The 20421-nt window shown below is 37.0% G+C and overlaps 1 protein-coding gene across 1 annotated transcript in view; it reads right to left on the bottom strand.

The window, feature by feature from the left end:
• Positions 1-20421, bottom strand: part of tmem135 (transmembrane protein 135) — a 481984-nt gene that overhangs the window by 35961 nt on the left and 425602 nt on the right. Inside the window, exons 7-8 of the mRNA XM_028800409.2 lie at positions 2573-2614; positions 297-461 (exon numbers count right to left, since the gene is read on the bottom strand). Of these exons, the coding sequence (XP_028656242.1) occupies positions 297-461; positions 2573-2614 (207 nt within the window). The remainder of the gene's footprint in view (positions 1-296; positions 462-2572; positions 2615-20421) is intronic.

Genomic DNA, 20421 nt, shown 5'->3' with positions numbered 1-20421 from the left:
AGGAAAGCAATTTAAAGTAAGAGCTAAACCATGCACTTCCTTAGTCAAATCCATTTGATCCCATATCTTGGCATGAGAAAGAAGTACCTTTTAAAAAGAAAAACAAATACAGAGAAAAAACACTCAAGAATTTTGTTTAAACAGATTTATAACTGATAAGAACATTTACTTGTTTAATATGAGGTTAGGTTTTATTTTGTTAGCCCAAATTCAGTAGTATTTTTGCTCTATATTATCCATTTTCTGTAGGAACTGCTGTTAAACAAAAGACTCTTCTAGCATGCTAGGTTTCTTACATGGAATCTATAAGCTTCTTGGTGAGTGCAGCAAGTGAAACTCTGCTCTTCTGCTCCCCGCTCTCTGCTTTTGCTAAAGGTTGTCTGGTCCTTTCAGATGATTTGCTGTAATGGGCTTCTGCTAGAAATGAGTGAGTTGGAATTTCCTCTTTTCCTACTATGAATCTAAAAAGGCAGGAAAAAGCAATAAAACAATGACTAAATGAAAAATGAAAATATGTCTGTTAAAGGTATTCACATTTGTGCAACAAATTTTAAATATTACTTTGTTACTCAAAAATTACATAAGGGGTATAAATACTGTATATACTCCCTGTCAGGAACAAATAAGCTTAGAGATAGGAGGAATGATAAAGGTATCAGCTCTCTACAATGTAGAAAACTGGAGCAGTAAGAGTAGGGTAGATGGTCACTTAAATTAAGAGTGTATGGTAGTGATATACTCAGTTAGTGATTCAAGCTCAGTAAGACATTGATTATTTTTGACTCATTACAATGGTTGTTTCACATTGCAATTGGAAAATATTTTGGAGGAGATTCTTACTTTAATGTACTTTACATTGTGCAAAATGTATAAAGGTATTAAGACACTCATGTGACACTGTAATCTGATGGAACAATAAACTGACAATAAACTTGCATTTTTTACAGAAACATAGCCTTGCATTCCTCTTTATTGATATGCAACTGCATTCACATCAGGACTCATAGCAGGCCACTTCAGAACATGCCAATGTTTTCTTTTCAGCCATTCTTAGGTGTTCTTAGATCTATGTTTTGGGTCATTATTCTGCCGGAGCACCCATGACCTGCTTTCTGACATTTGGCAGAAGGTTTCTCTCCAGAATGCTTTAAAAGTCCTCTGATTTCATTAGATTCAAAAAACCCATTGCCAGAGGCAACACAGAAACACAATAAAATTAACGAGCCTTTTTCACATTAGCACTAGAATACCTGAAGCCTACGAAAATATTTGTAATGTCGGGCCACCTTAAATTTCCTCGCACCTCCACATCAGTGCCTTTGTTTTGCAAATGTGTCAATCAGCACAAACAGCAAGCAGTCTGCTATCTCATGCCCCACTGAGGCAGCTGAAGTCAAGTCAGACACAAAATGAAAAAAAGTTTTTGTTTTGGGTATGTGTTCAGCATTTCTTGCCTCGCATTTCCTGTCATTCTACATTTACACAGATCGTTGTAGACTTGGAAGACACATGAAATGTATGTAATCCAAGTAATGACCTACTATTTACCCTTTACAATTCCAGACACCTAATTCCCAGATAGAGTCTTCAGCTGTGAGAATTTTGTGTCTGAATTGACTTTAGCTGCTTTGGTGGGGGATGGGATAGCAGGGTGCTTGCTACTTGGCATATCTGCAAAACAAAGATGCTGATGTTGAGACTTGAAAATGTTGTATTTTGATGTTGGAAGTCAGCCTGAATCTGTCTTCACATTTTCTTTGGTTCTTTCTCCATTCATTTGAACTATCTTTTTTTTCAATTGGGTTCAGTTTTTCTCTCGCAGCCATGTCTAGGGTGGCTGACTACCATCCCATTGAATTTAAACTTGTTGAACATATTAGCTACCTGTACTGTAGTCACAGGAACACGAAACTCTTTGGGGGTGCTCTTGCAGCCTTCAAAAATAACTATGCTTACCTTCACTTCCTCCTCAGACAACTGTCTGCTTTTCTTTCTCCTGCCCAGGTTCAGTGTGATGCACATAATGACACAACACAGCTGAGTGAGGACTTTGTTCTATTCAGAGAGGCTGAGTGATTAACTGTAAGATTGAACACAACTGTGATACTAATTAGAATAATTAGTCTGCGTGAGATGTCACTATGACCTAACTTTTAAGTCGTTCCAATATTTTGTCGATGCCTTTTTCATTTTTTCATTTTTTTAAATAATGTGTTAAGTCCTAAATCAAAAGTGTCTGCTTTATGGAATATGTAACAAGAATACAGGCTGTCAATTTCTTTACTTAGTTTCAATTTACTTAAAACTATTTAAAAATGAATCATGAAAGTTAGGTACAGAACAGTACCAATACTTTTGACTGTGTCTGCTCTAAAGTACAGCATCTTCAGGATCAGCAAACAAGCAATGTCACAGTGATTTTTTTTGATTTAATAATAATAATAATATGCTTCAGGTAGTCATATATAAAGATGTAATTGACAGATGATCAGAATCTTTAATAGAACTTTAATATTACCAGCAGTATTAAAGTTCTAAAATAAGTGTTTATTATTTCTTCATGAAAACTTACTTCAGTGCTGAGAATGCAAATCCCTTGAGGCCATCCTTGCACCTAAAATTGGAAAAAAAAAATGACACAACATCAAACATAAAGTTTATACACTACATTCATTGCATCAATAAGAAAAACACAAAAGAAAGACCATTAAAGCAACCAGCATCATACTATTGTCTGTTGGTTTCATGCTTAAGTACTGCATCCTTTTGAAATAACAAATTAGAAGATATAAAATAACTTTAAATATATTACAGAACATATTGTGATTCTTGTAAAATGAAGCTCATAAAAAGTCATCTTAACTTTATTAGTTTATCATTATTCTGACATATCTATTTTTTAACTTTATTTAACATGACATCAACCTCATAGCTTTAGAAAATCAAAATTATAATTTGCTAACATAAAAATAAATAACTAAGAAGTCCAATTTTTTCATGCAGATATATCTATTAAAAACAATAGTATATGCATACATTGAAACCACAGAAAACAGTATAATTTTTTATATATCATGTTGATGAGCATATAGCTTGTTGAGTAGTGAATAGTTTTAATTTGCACCACCACCACTGTTGGTGTGTATTACATACTGAAAGTGGCAATTCTTCTATTGAGCAGCAGATGTCACTACAAACTATCGTGACTTCTCTTGAAGCCATGAAATTTTTCTATTTCAGAAGGATTAAGATTTCATTGCAATGTCATAATATAAGTGATATTTTCGAAAAACAAAATACCAAAATGAATTAGTTCAACTAATTTTCATTACAAAACACTGAATAAGATAACAACACATATTGGTAGATTATGGTAATATTTCTTTATGCTGATTAAAGATAATCACTATTCTCATTTCACAATTTTTTATAATAAACACTGCAATTATTCCATTTTTGTGGAATTATAAAAGAAGATAATTAACTCAAAAGCAAAATAAAAGGCAATAAAACTACTGTATCAGATGGATGACATTATTTCTGCAAAATATTCTCTTTAGCAATAATTACAATGGAAAATAAATTAACAGAGATTGCTAAACATAATCCTTAAAACAGTAAAGCTTTAAAACATGTTTTAACAGTTTCAGGGGTCCTAGTCAGTTCATGTATTTCTTTTGGATGGACAAGATGATTCACTCATGTTCTGCTATTTCAGGGCTGAAGCTGATAACAGGTGCATCATAATCAAGACAGGACCCAAACAAGAATAAGTCATCAGTCCATTGTCAGTCACATTCAATCTTTCTCACACTTTGCCAAGACAGAGTTACCCAAGGCGGCACGGTGGCGCAGTGGGTAGCGCTGCTGCCTCGCAGTTGGGATACCTGGGGACCCGGGTTCGCTTCCCGGGTCCTCCCTGCGTGGAGTTTGCATGTTCTCCCCGTGTCTGCGTGGGTTTCCTCCGGGCGCTCCGGTTTCCTCCCACAGTCCAAAGACATGCAGGTTAGGTGGATTGGTGATTCTAAATTGGCCCTAGTGTGTGCTTGGTGTGTGGGTGTGTTTGTGTGTGTCCTGCGGTGGGTTGGCACCCTGCCCAGGATTGGTTCCCTGCCTTGTGCCCTGTGTTGGCTGGGATTGGCTCCAGCTGACCCCCGTGACCCTGTGTTCAGATTCAGCGGGTTGGAAAATGGATGGATGGATGGATGGAGTTACCCAAACTTGAAAAAATTTGGAGCAAAATTGTATTATCTTAAGAAATAAATATTGATGGGGAGATCATGCAAAGCCAACACAGAGAGTGACTGAGCTTGGATCAAAACTCAGTTTACTTGAACTGCTGCATCCCCTTGATGGACTGTTCAGTTGTTTTTACACATAAATTTGATATAAATATACACAACTTTCAACCAAAATGTTTATCAGCTTATACATGCAGTTTCTGACCTTGAGTAATTAAGTTCAGTGTATTGGCAGCATTGGGTACAAGGCAGAACCCAATTATGGGCATTCTAAATATTTATCTTTTCCCAGCTTAACTCAATAAGTAGCAAAAAAAAAAATTCAAGGCTGGAGTGGAAAAAGAAAAGAAAGGCAAATTTAATGAATTACTAATTTTCTGTTTCACATACAGTAGCAACCTATACAGGAAATGCTTGACAAACAAAACAAGAATGCAAAAACAATACAGATGATGAGGTAGTAGTCAGACGATTGAAGCTTGCAACACATGTCCAGAAAAGGTGCAGGTGCATGATTAATACTTGGCATAGTACCTCTTACAGTTTTTTAGGTAAAAGACTGTAAAAGACTTCCTTTGCAAATGAATAAAGAAAATTAAGGCAATCATGAGGCAGCACTGCATGAAAGGTCAAGGGGGTTTAGAAGAAAATTTACATGTGATCCTGACTCAGCAATAATGGACTATTATGAGACAGCTGAGATGTAAGAAAACAATAAAGTAAATTGGAAATCAGCAAGCTGTCTGTCACTAACATAAACCTGCACTCCACTCCACTCACACATTCTACCAGTTTGTTTCTCTTACCAGTGTATTTTACACACTGATAATGGTCTGGCACACACTTGTTTTTGACTCATAAACCTTCTCCCTTGGCACCTTGATTTTTTTCTAACAAGATTTAATATTGATGGAACACTGATTTCTGCTGTGAATGTTATAGATGGGTCCTGATCAAATAAATGGAAGTAACAGTAAATGACACTGTGGACCTTTTTATCACTATTGCCAGGACGAAACATTTCTTATAGTCGATCTTGATGCAGGCGATAAAGATAAAATATTCTTCATATGCAAACATTGACATCAGTAACACATATGTTATGTAGACCTGGCATACTAATTATCAATGTCAGTAACTATAGTCTTTAATTGCCAGTATATTATAGCTCAACATTATTAGCCCACACAATAACATAATTTTAGGCATCACAAATACAGTATATATTAGATGTCTGATACTCTATTTTGTTAAAGACAAATCCTAATAAGTTATTGACTCAGCAGAAAGAAAGAGAAAAACAAAACAAAAAAAATTTGTATTACCCTTCTCACCTACTTTATTTAAATAAGTCATTGTTTCAATTCAATTCAGAAAAAAAACCTTCTGTTAACAGCTTTACTGGAGATAATATGAGTTCCATAGTAGTAAGCTAAACAAACTTAATCTTTCTTCTCCTACAAGGCATCTCACAAAATCATAATTACATCCCAGTGTAAAAAGAACATTATTTTTTCTTCTATTCATCATCTGTCAGGCCATTCAATTCTGATTAATTACCTCTCTTCTTTCTTTCTCAGTAGCATAACATAAAATAACATGAAATTTACAAGTCAGTCACATTAATGTTTGCTGCATGCTTGTAACTATCAACCATTTAACATAAAAAACATAACCAGCTCAGCAAAACTTCATCTCATTTTTCCTTTGCTTTCACTTGTCAGAATAATGTTTATGGGTGATTGAAAATTAGCCCAGTGGTTACTGTCTGTCTTGATTACTTCTTTTGAAACCTTATTTTTATATTTACCAACACAAAATATACAAGCACCAACCTCCAAGTTTTGTTATCACTTCAGATTGTTATGGCAGTTTCCATTTAGTGTAATTTTATTAACAACTGTTTGTTTTGCCCCTAGATTCGTTTCTACACTCTACAGTGGAATTCCTTTCTTTAAGCACAGTAATTGGCCTTGCTCAAACGAGTGTGTCTCACTGTGTGAGCATGCCCAGGAGTGTAATGATGGCTGTCTTAACTTATGGGCACAATGGGTACTGCCGTGGGCCCCAGCAGCATAGGAGCCATGATGTTTCTGTTGTTGTACACTTCTGTTTTGCTATCAAAACAAGAGTCCCAGCACACTACTTTGCACAGGGCACTATGATGTGGTTAAGATGGCTCTATGTTTAATGGCACGGCACAAAGACCAATATTACACCCAATGTTTCTAGAATAGGATTTTGGCTGCCTGTAATTCTGTAGTTGAAAATGCAGGTTGGGAAAACAGGTAAACAAATATTACAATATGTAACTATTTTCTTGGTTTTGGTGTCTGTTTAGTCAAATTATTGATTTTAATACGCTAGACTTTATTCTAACCCAGCCACTGGGGATGCACAAACCAGTGTGTTTCTTCGTGCTGGCCCCAAGCCCGGATAAATGAGGAGGGTTACGTCAGGAAGGGCATCCGGTGTAAAATTTTGCCAAATCAATATGCGGACAACAATACAAATTTCCATACCAGATTGGCCGAGCCCCGGGTTAACAGCAACCGCCACCAGTACTGTTAGCCAACAGGGTGATGTTGGAAATTGATCTACTGTTGGCCGAAGAAGAAAAAGAAGAGGAAGGAGAAGAAGTTAAAGCAGCGTAGGATGGTGTTCTGTAGGATGATGTTGGAGATCAAGAAGAGGAAGAGAGTGAGGAAGAGCCAAAGATCAAATGGTGGAACTTGAAAATGCTAGACTGCAAGGTTGAGTTTAGGGAGAAGGTGAGACAGGCACTGGGTGATAGTGAAGAATTACCAGACAATTGAGAAACAACAGCAGATGTAGTAAGGATGACAGCAAGAAGGGAGCTTGGCGTGATATCTGGACAGAGGAAGGAGGAAAAGGAAACCTAGTGGTGGAATGGGGAAGTACAGGAGAGTATACAGAGGAAGAGGATGGCAAAGAAGAAGTGGGATAGTCAGAGAGATGCAGAAAGTAGACAAGAGTACAAGGAGATAAGGCACAAGATGAAGAGAGAGGTGGCAAAGGCTAAAGAAAAGGCGTATGATGAGTTGCATAAGAGGTAGGACACTAAAGAGAAAAGCGCTATATAAATGTAATGAATTATTATTATTATTATTAAAGAGGGAGAAAAGGACTTGTACTGATTGGCTAGACAGATGGACCGAGCTGGGAAAGATGTACAGCAGGTTAAAGTAATAAAGGATAAAGATGGAAACGTGCTCACAAATGAGGTGGGTGTGTTGAGCAGATGGAAAGAGTACTTTGAGAGGCTGATGAATGAAGACAATGAGAGAGAGAAGAGGTTGGATGATGTGGAGATAGTGAATCAGGAAGTGCAATGGATTAGCAAGGAGGAAGTAAGGACAGCTATGAAGCGGATGAAGAATGGAAAAGCTGCTGGTCCAGATGACATACCTGTAGAAGCATGGAGGTGTTTAGGGGAGATGGCAGTGGAGTTTTTAACCAGATTATTTAATGGAATCTTGGAAAGTGATAGGATGCCTAAGGAGTGGAGAAAAAGTGTACTGGTACCAATATTTAAGAATAAGGGGGATGTGAAGAACTGTAGTAACTAAAGGGGGATAAAATTGATGAGCCACAGCATGAAGTTATGGGAAAGAGTAGTGTAAGCTAGGCTAAGAAGTAAGGTGATGATTAGTGAGCAGCAGTATGGTTTCACGAAAAGAAAGAGCACCACAGATGCAATGTTTGCTCTGAGGGTGTTGATGGAGAAGTATAGAGAAGGCCAGAAGGAGTTGCAATGCGTCTTTGTGGACCTGGAGAAAGCATATGACAGGGTGCCTCGAGAGGAGTTGTGGTATTGTATGAGGAAGTTGTGGGGTGGCAGAGAATTATGTAAGAGTTGTACAAGGATACAGGATACGAGGGAAGTGTGACCATGGTGAGGTCAGCCGTAGGAGTGACGGATGCATTCAAGATATAGGTGGGATTACATCAGGGATCGGCTCTGAGCCCTTTCTTATTTGCAATGGTGATGGACAGGGTGACAGACGAGATTAGACAGGAGTCCCTGTGGACTATGATGTTTGCTGATGACATTGTGATCTGTAGTGATAGTAGGGAGCTGGTTGAGGAGACCCTGGGGAGGTGGAGATATGCTCTAGAGAGGAGAGGAATGAAGATCAGTAGGAACAAGACAGAATACATGTGTGTGAATGAGAGGGAGGTCACAGGAATGGTGAAGATGCAAGGAGTAGAGATGGTGAAGGTGGATGAGTTTAAATACTTGGGATCAACAGTACAGAGTAACGGGGATTGTGGAAGAGAGGTGAAAAAGAGAGTGCAAGCAGGGTGGAATGTGTGGAGAAGAGTGTCAGGAGTGATTTATGACAGATGGATATCAGCAAGAGTGAAAGGGAAGGTCTACAGGACGGTTGTGAGACAAGCTATGTTATATGGGCTGGAGATGGTGGCACTGACCAGAAAGTAGGAGACAGAGCTGGAGGTGGCAGATTAAAGATGCTAAGATTTGCATTGGGTGTGACGAGGATGGACAGGATTAGGAACGAGTACATTAGAGGTCAGCTCAAGTTGGACAGTTGGGAGACAAAGTCAGAGAGGCGAGATTGTGTTGGTTTGGACATGTGCAGAGGAGAGTTGCTGAGTATATTGGGAGAGAGATGCTAAGGATAGAGCTGTCAGGCAAGAGAAAAAGAGGAAGGCCTAAGAGAAGGTTTATGGATGTGGTGAGAGAGAACATGCAGGCGATGGGTGTAACAGAACAAGATACTGATGACAGAAAGATATGGAAGAAGATGATCCGCTGTGGCAAGCCCTAACGGGAGCAGCTGAAAGAAGAAGAATGCTAGACTTTATTCTGTGTTGTTCATGAAATAGTAATTTGCCAAACAAACTACGATCCAGATGTTTTAACAACAGCACAGACGGAATGCTAATGGCTGTAAAGATGAAAAAGCATACTTGCACAAATGTCTTCAAGCTAAAACAGCATTTTATTTTACCTACTCTTCACAAAATAATACCCATCTTGGAATATAATACCTCATGAATTTGAGCTAAGTCACAAAATGCCCTTAGTATTGGTCAACCTATACTCTGTAACGGGTGGCCACGGCAATTACCTGACTGGGACGCCAACTGCATGGAAGGACAGAGGGAGAGAGCATTGGCAGGGCAATACCTTCCCTAGGATGCTAGAAAGCAGCTCTCCTGGGCGGCTGTGGTAACATAGATTCCTGCAGGGTATGCTAGGAGTTGGAGTTTGGCACAGCCTTGTTGGGTTCCATGAGGGCTGCCAGGGGGAGCTACAGAGCCCTACGTTGGGCTCTCACCACACCGAGGAGTGATTCCATGTCCAATTAATGAGCCACCTGGAACACTTCCAGGGCCATCATAAAAGGAGCCGCCTCACTCCATTCAGGAAGCCAGTCGGAAGGAAGAAGGACAAAGCTTGCGAGGGAGGAGTGGGGGCGGAAGGACTATGAATTTGCAGCTGAAGAAAGGACTGTGTTGTGGTGTTGTATGGACTGTGCTGTACTTTGGGGGCACGAAGAAGAAACGCTTCCCCAGCTGTAAATAAATGTGTGTTGTGTGGCAATTCGTGTCTTTGCCTGTCTGTGTCGGGTTAAGGTGGTTGTACGTGCCCCGGTATTCCACAACTTGTAAATTATTTAAATTTTATTATAGCATAATTATTTTATTAAATCATAAATCACAAGACTAAAATACCTAATGAAGTAAGTTTGGTTAAAAAGCCTTAAATTTTACACTGTTTTCTTAATGCTTATGTAATGTTATTTCATTTGAAAAAGTTAATCAATTAGATAACAAGTACTATATTAAATTCAAGTAGATCTTCTTTTCCATCTCTTTCCACCAGCAAAGTCTTTTTGCTACCGAGAATTTCCATCTGTAAGGAAATTGAATATTTGTTCCCTAATAAGGTTTCACTGTATCAGATTACTTTGTTTATTTCAAAGGAGAGCTCAGTCTCTTCATTGTAAAACACTACTTAACTTTTAATAAATTCTTGTCCCTGATGAAGCAAATACAGTGTGACAACAAAGTAAAAAGTAATGCTGCCCAAATTAATCTTTATGAATTACCATCAGCCGCCCTGTCTGGTCTGTTTACATTAAACAGCACTAACTCACACCATTATTTGCGTTTCAGGAATTCGATTCTTCATCTTTCTCTTATCTAAATAAACACAGCAAAGATTAATATCTCCTAATCTTTTCTGACATGTACCACATGGCTGCTTTTATTTGAATATAAACAGAGTCAATTTAGCAGTATTCCAATGATTCAGTCGAGAAATAATTCAGCAGATAAGATGTATTTGTTACTGCCAGAGGGAAACTTTGCCACACTAGGCCTTGAAAGTTATTTCCCAAGATAAAAGTCAGAGGAAGGACTATATCTTGGAATGTTCACTATTAACTATGGAATTTCTATTTCATTTTTCACCACAACTTATTTCTACATCTAATAAATTATTGTAAAAACTGCATTCTACCAATTTATTATTTTATTCACTTTGGCAAAATAGCATTTCTCTATTTAATAGTTCCAGAAAAAGACACTTTTCCTGTGATTTTACTTTTTATTGTTTACCTGATGTTTTGCCCTGTATACAAATCTAATATGAACAAGTTACTTCCATCAAAAGTAGATTGTCAGCAACAAACAACATTTTGTAAGTTAACTGCTTAGACAACACATTATCACTTTATTTCTGAACACAACCAAATTAACTTCCGAGGTGTCATTGTATGATAAACCTTAAATTAGAACTGAACATGAATTATGTATGTAATACAAGTCTCAAACAGAGGAAAATAAGCTCTAAACAAGTAAAACAATTGAGTGTGAGCATGTATTCCTGTGCCTGATGCTACTGGGATAGGCTTTGCCCCTCTACCTCGAACCTGATGGATGAATGGATGGATGGACAATATTTCATATCATGGACAGTAAGGAAGCAGGCATGAATAGGTCCCTTTCTTATTAGTAGTGATCAGGCCTGATATTAAATGATGATGAGATAAACTTATCCAAAGCATTTTAGCAAACGGATAAACGAACAGGAAGGTAACTTCATTTGCAACAGTTACAAACCACAAAACATTGCTCAAGAACATATAAATTTAGGTTTTGCCCCATTTCAGGCCAAAGCAACCATTCTTCAATCTTCAAATACTAAAGGTAAAACAATTAATTTCCATGCCCTTTTGGTAAACACCCCCAACCCAACTTTGTCTTCAATGTGTCTTCTTCTTTTTCACCGACATGATTACATTTGTTTTAAATAAATAATAATAATAATAATAATTCATTACATTTATATAGCGCTTTTCTCAGTACTCAAAGCGCTATCCACACAGGGAGGAACCGGGAAGCGAACCCACAATCGTCCACAGTCTCCTTACTGCAAAGCAGCAGCACTACCACTGCGCCACCTGTGAGGATAAATTAAATAAGACCAAAAATGAACCTATTAATCACTATTGTTTAAATAACCACAAATCAAAATGAGAGATGAAAATTTTGCCCAAGTGTTATACTTGATTGAGATGGTTTTTAAAACTGATAGCAAAAACAAAGTAGTTGAGGACATCAAACTGACTAATCGTGGATACAGTTTTCAAAGCTAACAGACCAATGTAAAGGGGTAATTGTCACTATTGTCTCAGCAAACCGGAGGGGCTGATAATTGAATAAACAAATTGGTAAAGGAAACTAATTAAAAGATAACAGAAAACAGGTGTGTCTTCAGATGGTTCTGTGTGTCAAAAGAAAGAAAAGGCTTCACTAACAAGCCTAGCAAGAGTTTCAGAGTGCTGGGGACATAAAGCCAAATAAGTATGTACCAAAAATTGTCTAAATGAGTAAAAACACTACTACTGAAATATGTGATCTGTCATGAAGAAGGTTTATCCGTCTTTTTTTCTTACCCACTTAACCTATCTAGACTTGCTGTGTGTGAAACCTCTTCTGAAAGGAATGGGCATAAGTTGGGAAGCAATTCTGGTACAGTTAACACAAGTTTTTGGGATATTGTAGAAAATCCGATAAGGAGAATGTATAAATTACACTCTATCTGTGACAGTACTGGGATTCAAAAATCAGAGCTCTGCGGGTGTGAGGCAGCAGCAACAGCCACAGTAAACCTTATCATTGGACTCACATTTAGAGACGTAACCAATTCTATATTTATGGACTATACTTAGATATATAATTAAGATATCTTATTTAAATGTGAATTATTTATTTTTAAATACTATGTATTTATTACTATTATTATCAATTTTTTTTGCTTTTTTTTCTTGGAACTATTTCTTTGACATCTTGTGAAGCACTTTGAGCTGCATCGTTTATATGAAGATGTGATATAGAAATAAATGTTGCTGTTGTTGTACAGGGGAAATTGTGAAAAGCTTCTCAAATTTAAAATGCATTCTACAGAGGTTGCATACATTTAATAAATGATGTACTGTAGTGGATTTCTTTCAAGCAGATGATACTTTGTAATGGCTGAAGGAAAGGCTAAGCATACAGAGAAGATCTGTTACAAGATTTCTCTTCTTCAGCTAACCATGCAGGTGCAATTTCATGGACTTCTGCAAATTTTTAATATTTCATTGTATGAATATGTGCAACTTATTAACTGAATTGAAAGCCTGGTAGTACCATGCCACTGTCTGCTTTAGATTTCTGTAGAGTCACTTCCTTAATGTATGGATGTTTTAAATTCACAATAAACATTGATACAACTGAGTCTAACCTTGTAAACAAGGATTTGTTTTAAAAGGGCTTAGCTCCATAAGCAGCCAGTAATCCATCACTGTATTTAATGCTGTATTCATTATTCATGCTACAGAGTATGCTACTCTCACTAGTCTGTGAAAGACATGCAAGTAAGAATCTTGCTGTGCAGTATACATGTGACTATAATCTTTGATTTGATCTTGAACAGTCACTTGATAAAATCTTTGCTTTTCACAACAATACCATTAGGTCTGACACTCCTCTAACTTGGGTAGATCTTTTCACACAACACAGAGCTATATCTTGGTTGAGAAAATGTTGGTTACAAGTAGCTTTGTAAATAACTGGAGGCAAAGGGCAAAAATGTCCCTAAATTAAACAGTTTTATGTAATATTATACATGATTTACATGAGATATGACACATACTATTGTGTTAAGATTTCTTCTTTAATTCCATCTAACATTATGCTTTTTATCCTGACTTTGCATGCTGCTCACAACATAAATGCACACATTCATAAAATAGACTGCTTAATTCTATAATCCACTACTGCAAGACCAGATATAAACATAAAGGACAATACCACGCTACCAACGCAAGAATCCATATCTATTAAAGGTTCAGTGTATGAACCAATGAAAATTGGAAGTTGCATTGACTCAAAATGGAAACGTGGACTTAAAGTAATACAGCAGTAGTATTGTCACGTGTACAGACTGCAACAAACTTCTTACTTCCTAGGTGAAGAACAGGAAACTTTGTGGCACCTCACCTTGGGCCTCATGTATAAACGATGCATAGGAACAAAAATGTTGCGTACACCCGCTTCCACACTCACTTTGAGATTTATAAAAACTAAACTTGGCATAATGCCACGCAAATTTTCACAGCAGCCTCACACCATGCACACACACTTTTCTGTTCAGTTTTGCAAACAGACAGCACCCAGTGTCAAAGCAGTAGTGCTACTGTTTCTGTGGTCTCCCTTTTTTAGATTCACATCCATGACACAGGCTGTATCATATACTGTATACCAAAATTAATTGCATATTGTTTACAAATTTAAGGCACTTGAATGTAATTATTCTGTAACACTATAATGGTGCACGGGACAGCCAAACTATTCCAAATACCATAGCTGCTTTAGCATTGCTACTCTCCATGCACCACTGGGAATATTTTAAACTATTGTACTGTATATCTGTGTGGTATCACAGCTGCTCAGCAGCTAATCAGAATGCTCTACAGCTGGTTGTGTTGAGAGCACAGAGGATTATTGGGATAAAGCTTCCAGCCCTGGAGGACATTTATAGCACATGCGTCCTTAGGAAAGGTAAAATACTCCATTGCCCCATTTCTTAAGACATCCATAGTCTTAAGAAATCTATATACCACCGATACAAGCAAGTGTTTTGAAGAGCTTATGTAACTAATTACTGCCCAACATACACTTGCATTGCATTAGTATGACACACAATAGATAGTCTGTATATGAGATAGAAATCGGTCAAGAATTTGGTGATATGCTAACAACATATTTTTGCTCCATGTTATTATAATGCATTCTGTCCCAGACTTCTCATCAGGTTCGTCTCCTAATTAGATTGAAAATGTTAAATAGTTTTGGCTATGGGGTATTCTTTCATCACCTAAATCTTTCACCAATATTGGGATGTATTCCTTTGACTATTTATTGCATTCATGGACAAGTATGTTTATTTTGGATGCAACAAACACAGGAAGGAAGCATAGCTGAGATGGACATCAATTCATCTCAAAGTTTAAAGAAGAAAATGACACTACATGACTTGGGACATATAAGGAATAAAGAAAATCAAACACCTTGGAGAAACACAAAGTTTTTATAGAAGAGTTTCTATTCTTAATTAGAATAATGAACAAAGTTCTATGTCTTTGTTTGATCACAGTGCTGCCCCTGTTTTGAGATATGGAGCATCCTATGCTGCTGAGCATAACATAATTAATAACTATGATGCAAACTTAATTGACGTATAACTTTTGTGTTTTGAAAACAAACTGCACAACAACTTATTTGCTTTCTGTTAAGCACATGAAGCAAATTAAGCAATATTCCATTAATGAATCTAATCACTATACTGTATACTTCAGTATAATTGTATGATAAACTCCCTTTGAGATCAGAAAATTGGAAAATACACCAAAATATTCCATTGTATAATTTTTCAGATTTTCAATTTATCAATTATCTTCCTTATAATATATTATTTAAAGCAAAGAGAAATGGCTCATGAAGCATGCACTCAACACAAACTTTCAAATTACTGGACAATGATAATAGGAAAAAAATAAGACTTATAAAAGTAAAGCCACACAATGGAAAAAGAAACTTTAGAAAGTACACTTCTGAGGAAAACAGCTTTTTTACACTGACATTTCTTTTCATATTTTTAACATTTCTTGTGCACCATTCTTTGCCTGAAAATAGGTTTCCTGTTGAAGTAAATTCATATAATTCTTTGTTGGTGGCTTTGGAAAGCCTTACTACCTAACAATAAATTGTAATGTCTGTGTTATGGAAGTACACTATCAATTTAATTTAAGCATTTAATCTTCCCCATGTTCCTTTTTTCTAATTCTACTTGTGTGTTTAGGTTTTCTTCATTCATTAGCTAGACACATGATCTTTTGGTTACAGTCAACTATTAGTTCAGCTCCCCTCCCACAAAAACTTGCCTAAAATATTTAAGTGTATAAGAACAAGGATAATTGTAAAAGTGAAGAAGGCTTTGTAGATGCACCTAATCCTTCTTTAAAGTTACCTGTTAAGGCATGTGGGCAGCAGGTGCCTATCTTGGCAGATGTGAATGTAAAACAGTAACCAGCTTTTATTATTCATCAGTTTATCCCAGGATGCAAACATGACCCATGAGTGCATTCACTGATAGTGGGCCAATTTATAATAGCCAAGTACAAATGCAGTATATTAGAAATATTACAGCACAACTGGAGCACAGAGAGAAGAATCCACCAAGACTAGGAGAATGTGCCAATTCCACATGGACAATACACTCCTTAGTTGACCCAAAAACACAGTGAACTGTTGTACGTCTACCTTTAGATGGACTGCAGGAAGAATATTGTCTGCCAACAGTTTATATATTGTAGCTACTTTGTGGTAATGGGCTCCAAGCCAGCGTCCACAGATACAATCCAGACTTCTGAAATTAGTTTCACCTGGCCAAACAGTAAGGTCACTTGTTAAGAAATCCATACACTTCAGCTTCCCATTAGGATCAATAAATTAAGTATATAGGTATATATACGAGTGTGTGAACATGTATCTACCCATAAATTTGTCATTTGATTCTTGCTAGGAGGTAGGCTGATAGGATGTAGAATTACTGATGATCAAGTGTCTTTCTTTTCATCTTAACCCTATAGGCCACGTCATGAGGCCATTTTCAGTGGCTCCTTTCAACAGCTTCTCATCTCATCAAAACTTTGCAAGGACAGGACAGGAAACAAACATGCAATAATAGGTGGTGCTTGCCCAGTACAGTATACAACTGGGACTTAATTTATTCAGTTTATCATAATTTGTAGCATGATATTGTTTTGCAGGTGTGGTCTCAATTTAAAGTGTTATCATCACCATTTAGCACAACATGAGCAGGCCATTTAGGTGCATCCAATGCCTAAAAAAAGGCATGGGTGTAATTACTTCCCTTCTTAGAATCAAGAAGGCCTGGCACAAAGCAAGAACAAAATTCCCCTTATTTACCTATGTATCCATGCTGGAAGAACTTCTTTTATAGGTGTGTAAACTTACCTTTTTAAGGTTGGAAATTCATTGCAATTCTAATTACATTACTCATTTAAACTGCACAAATGAAAATTTTGTTGTATGAAAAAGATTAAACTTTCATATTGTTTCAAAATTTTGACCAAAATATTGTAAAATATTCCACTAAAAAGAATACAATTCTCAATCAACAAAGTGACTGCTAAAATGCAGTAAAATCATTGGTCACAAACTGAAGAAACTTACGAATGTGATTCTCAAAATGGAGAATTAAATCTGATTCAGCTTTTATATGAAATAAATAACCTACAATTTTTATTTATTATTATTTAAGTTGGCCTCCCCCTGTTTCTCTCAAGGGTGGCATAAAGTGTCTGTTTATCCAAAACATCTGTCATTTTCACTAAGTGGACTATTTTTATCTTGCCTAACCTCATCTAAGGAATCTGATCATTTATGAGAATGTAAGCTGATAGTAGCTACAAGTATATGGTTACAAAGCCATATTTGATTTTAGCTCAAAATATTCTGCCACTTCTATTATAATCTTTAATGAAACAAAATAATCATTTATGATTTTTGTTTCACTCCCTTCCATTCCTGAAATGTTTAAGTGGTTTCAAAAATATATGGGTAGATGTCATTTTCTCTTTCACCCTGAAACTCTGAGTTGCTTTTAGTTTGTGCACATAAGGGAGAACTTCTAATGTGATCCTTTCTTATACAATATAAGAATAATTGGTCAACTGCAAAATCAAAACCTTTATTAGACTTAAAAATTTTTGCACAACAGGCATTTGTAGCAGTTTAAAGGAGCACAAAAAGAAAACTAGAAAGTCGTGTGCAACTTTGATTAAGAGTCATGCAGCTAGAGAAAACATAACTGATTGCTTAACATTACAGATAATGTCTAAAAGATCATAAAGTACTAGAATTCACATTAAAACAACAATTTATATTATATACAGCATTTGAACACAACCTGATATACATACTGTACTGTTTCATTCCTTTCTAATCTGTTCTGAGTGCAGTTTAGATGCATCACACAGTAATTTGGTAAAAGTGATGTATTAGTTGATTACAAGCAAATATAAAATTTCAAACAGAACAAAGGCATATATGTGTTAACAGCATGATGATAGTTACAAAGAACTAGAGAGCTCATTTACAGTCTTATTTATTCCCACTAGCACTACCAAAAACATCTAGAATCATGGTTCAAGTAACACAATAGTTTATTAAAGTCCAGTTGGACTAGGCTTCTCAAACCAGAAGGCACTGTTACTGAAGCCTGAATTAAGCCAAATGTTTGCTTAGAACTGTGACAGATCACCGAGTCCCGCTGAAACATAATGTATAATTCCTTGCTAGTCTTAAAATGCGGTAAAACAAAAACGCTAAAAAAAACCCCCACAAAACAACAAGTAAACATCTTATTCATAACAGAAAATAATTTAAAGTTTTGCTTTTTATTGATTGAAATGTTTTTGGAATTAATTGGACTCTGCTCTATGTAGGATCTTCCTAACTGTATTTTTTATTTAGGAAGACTACAATTTATTTTTTGTGTATATACATTTATTGTTTTTGATTCTTTTTCATTTGGGGACCAGCAAGATTCACTATAAATATTATTCACTATTTTTGTTTGGGACATTGCTATTGTGTTTGGTGTGTCAGTTGTGGTGAGTACTGTGTTTTCCTGTGCACTTGTAAATAAAACCCACTATTTTTTTTTTGTAATATCACCTCTGTGTGCTTGTGTCTCCATGTCTAACACCTCTCAAGTCTGATCCCGATCAGTCCTGAACTACAAGATGCCAAAGTATGTAGTCTGGTGTTATCTATCCCAGTACATGGGGTGTCACAAAAGGCAGTGGGTCCAAGAATTAGATAAGTGCTTTTTTTTTTGTTGTACAAAGATGTCTAAAGAGCAGAACTCCATGTCATCAGTGTCATTACCCATCATCATGTGCATAAATAAAATGAGTCAATTTGCAATCATCTGCACCTCCATGTTGCTGGTTATCAAAGACTTAAACCTGCATGTGCAGACTTCTTCTTTCGACTGTTCCCATTAGGGGTTGCCACAGCGGATCATCTTCTTCCATATCTTTCTGTCCTCTGCATCTTGTTCTGTTACACCAATCACCTGCATGTCCTCTCTCACCACATCCATAAACCTTCTCTTAGGCCTTCCTCTTTTTCTCTTGCCTGGCAGCTCTATCCTTAGCATCCTTCTCCCAATATACCCAGCATCTCTCCTCTGCACATGTCCAAACCAACGCAATCTCGCCTCTCTGACTTTGTCTCCCAACCGTCCAACTTGAGCTGACCCTCTAATGTACTCATTTCTAATCCTATCCATCCTCATCACACCCAATGCAAATCTTAGCATCTTTAACTCTGCCACCTTCAGCTCTGTCTCCTGCTTTCTGGTCAGTGCCACCGTCTCCAGCCCATATAACATAGCTGGTCTCACGACTGTCCTGCAGACCTTCCCTTTCACTCTTGCTGATTCCCGTCTGTCACAAATTACTCCTGACACTCTTCTCCACCCATTCCACCCTGCCAGCACTCTCTTTTTCACCTCTCTTCCACAATCCCCATTACTCTCTACTGTTGATCTCAAGTATTTAAACTCATCCACCTTCACCAACTCTACTCCCTGCATTCTCACCATTCCACTGACTTTCCTCTCATTCACACACATGTTTTCTGTCTTGTTCCTACTGATCTTCATTCCTCTCTTCTCTACAGCATATCTCCACCTCTCCAGGGTCCCCTCAACCTGCTCCCTACTATCGCTACAGATCACAATGTCATCCGCAAACATCATAGTCCATGGGGACTCCTGTCTAATCTCGTCTGTCAACCTGTCCATCACCATTGCAAATAAGAAAGGGCTCAGAGCCGATCCCTGATGTAATCCCACCTCCAACTTGAATGCATCCGTCACTCCCACCACAGACCTCACCACTGTCACACTTCCTTCGTACATATCCTGTACAACTCTTATATACTTCTCTGCCACTCTCGACTTCCTCATACGATACCACAGCTCCTCTCAAGGCACCCTGTCATATGCTTTCTCCAGGTCCACAAAGACGCAATGCAACTCCTTCTGGCCTTCTCAGACAATAAGTTTATACTTGCCTGAAAGGAGCAGCATAAAAATGTATAAAGAAACATCTACTGGCATACAGTGAAAAAGTAAGGTTATCTCCAAATTATCAAGTAACATTTTGTGTTGTGTCATAGAATCTATATCAAAAAACACATATACTGTACACTCATTCAGTATTTTGGCACATATGAACATAACCAAAGCCTTGAGAAGAACAAACAATAGTGTGTCAATTCCTATTAACCTAAATTTCCTGAAATATCATCACGGTGGGATGCAAAGTTCTTCAATGCTCTACTATCTACTTCACAACATGGAAATTTAATTGATGTATATTTGGTTCTTTGTGTGAAGAAAAACTCATACGTTTAAAAAATATCATGTCTAGATCTGAACGTCATCAGTATACTGATGCCTATTATACTACTTGGTAATCTATACATATATTTCTGGTTCTCTGGGTGAAGAAACACTTTCCAACATTTTGGCAAAATTTAC

The sequence above is a fragment of the Erpetoichthys calabaricus genome, chromosome 4, assembly GCF_900747795.2.
Source record: "Erpetoichthys calabaricus chromosome 4, fErpCal1.3, whole genome shotgun sequence".
NCBI lineage: Eukaryota > Metazoa > Chordata > Cladistia > Polypteriformes > Polypteridae > Erpetoichthys > Erpetoichthys calabaricus.
The sequence above is the reverse complement of the archived record's forward strand: the minus strand, read 5'-3'. Positions and strand labels throughout refer to the sequence as shown.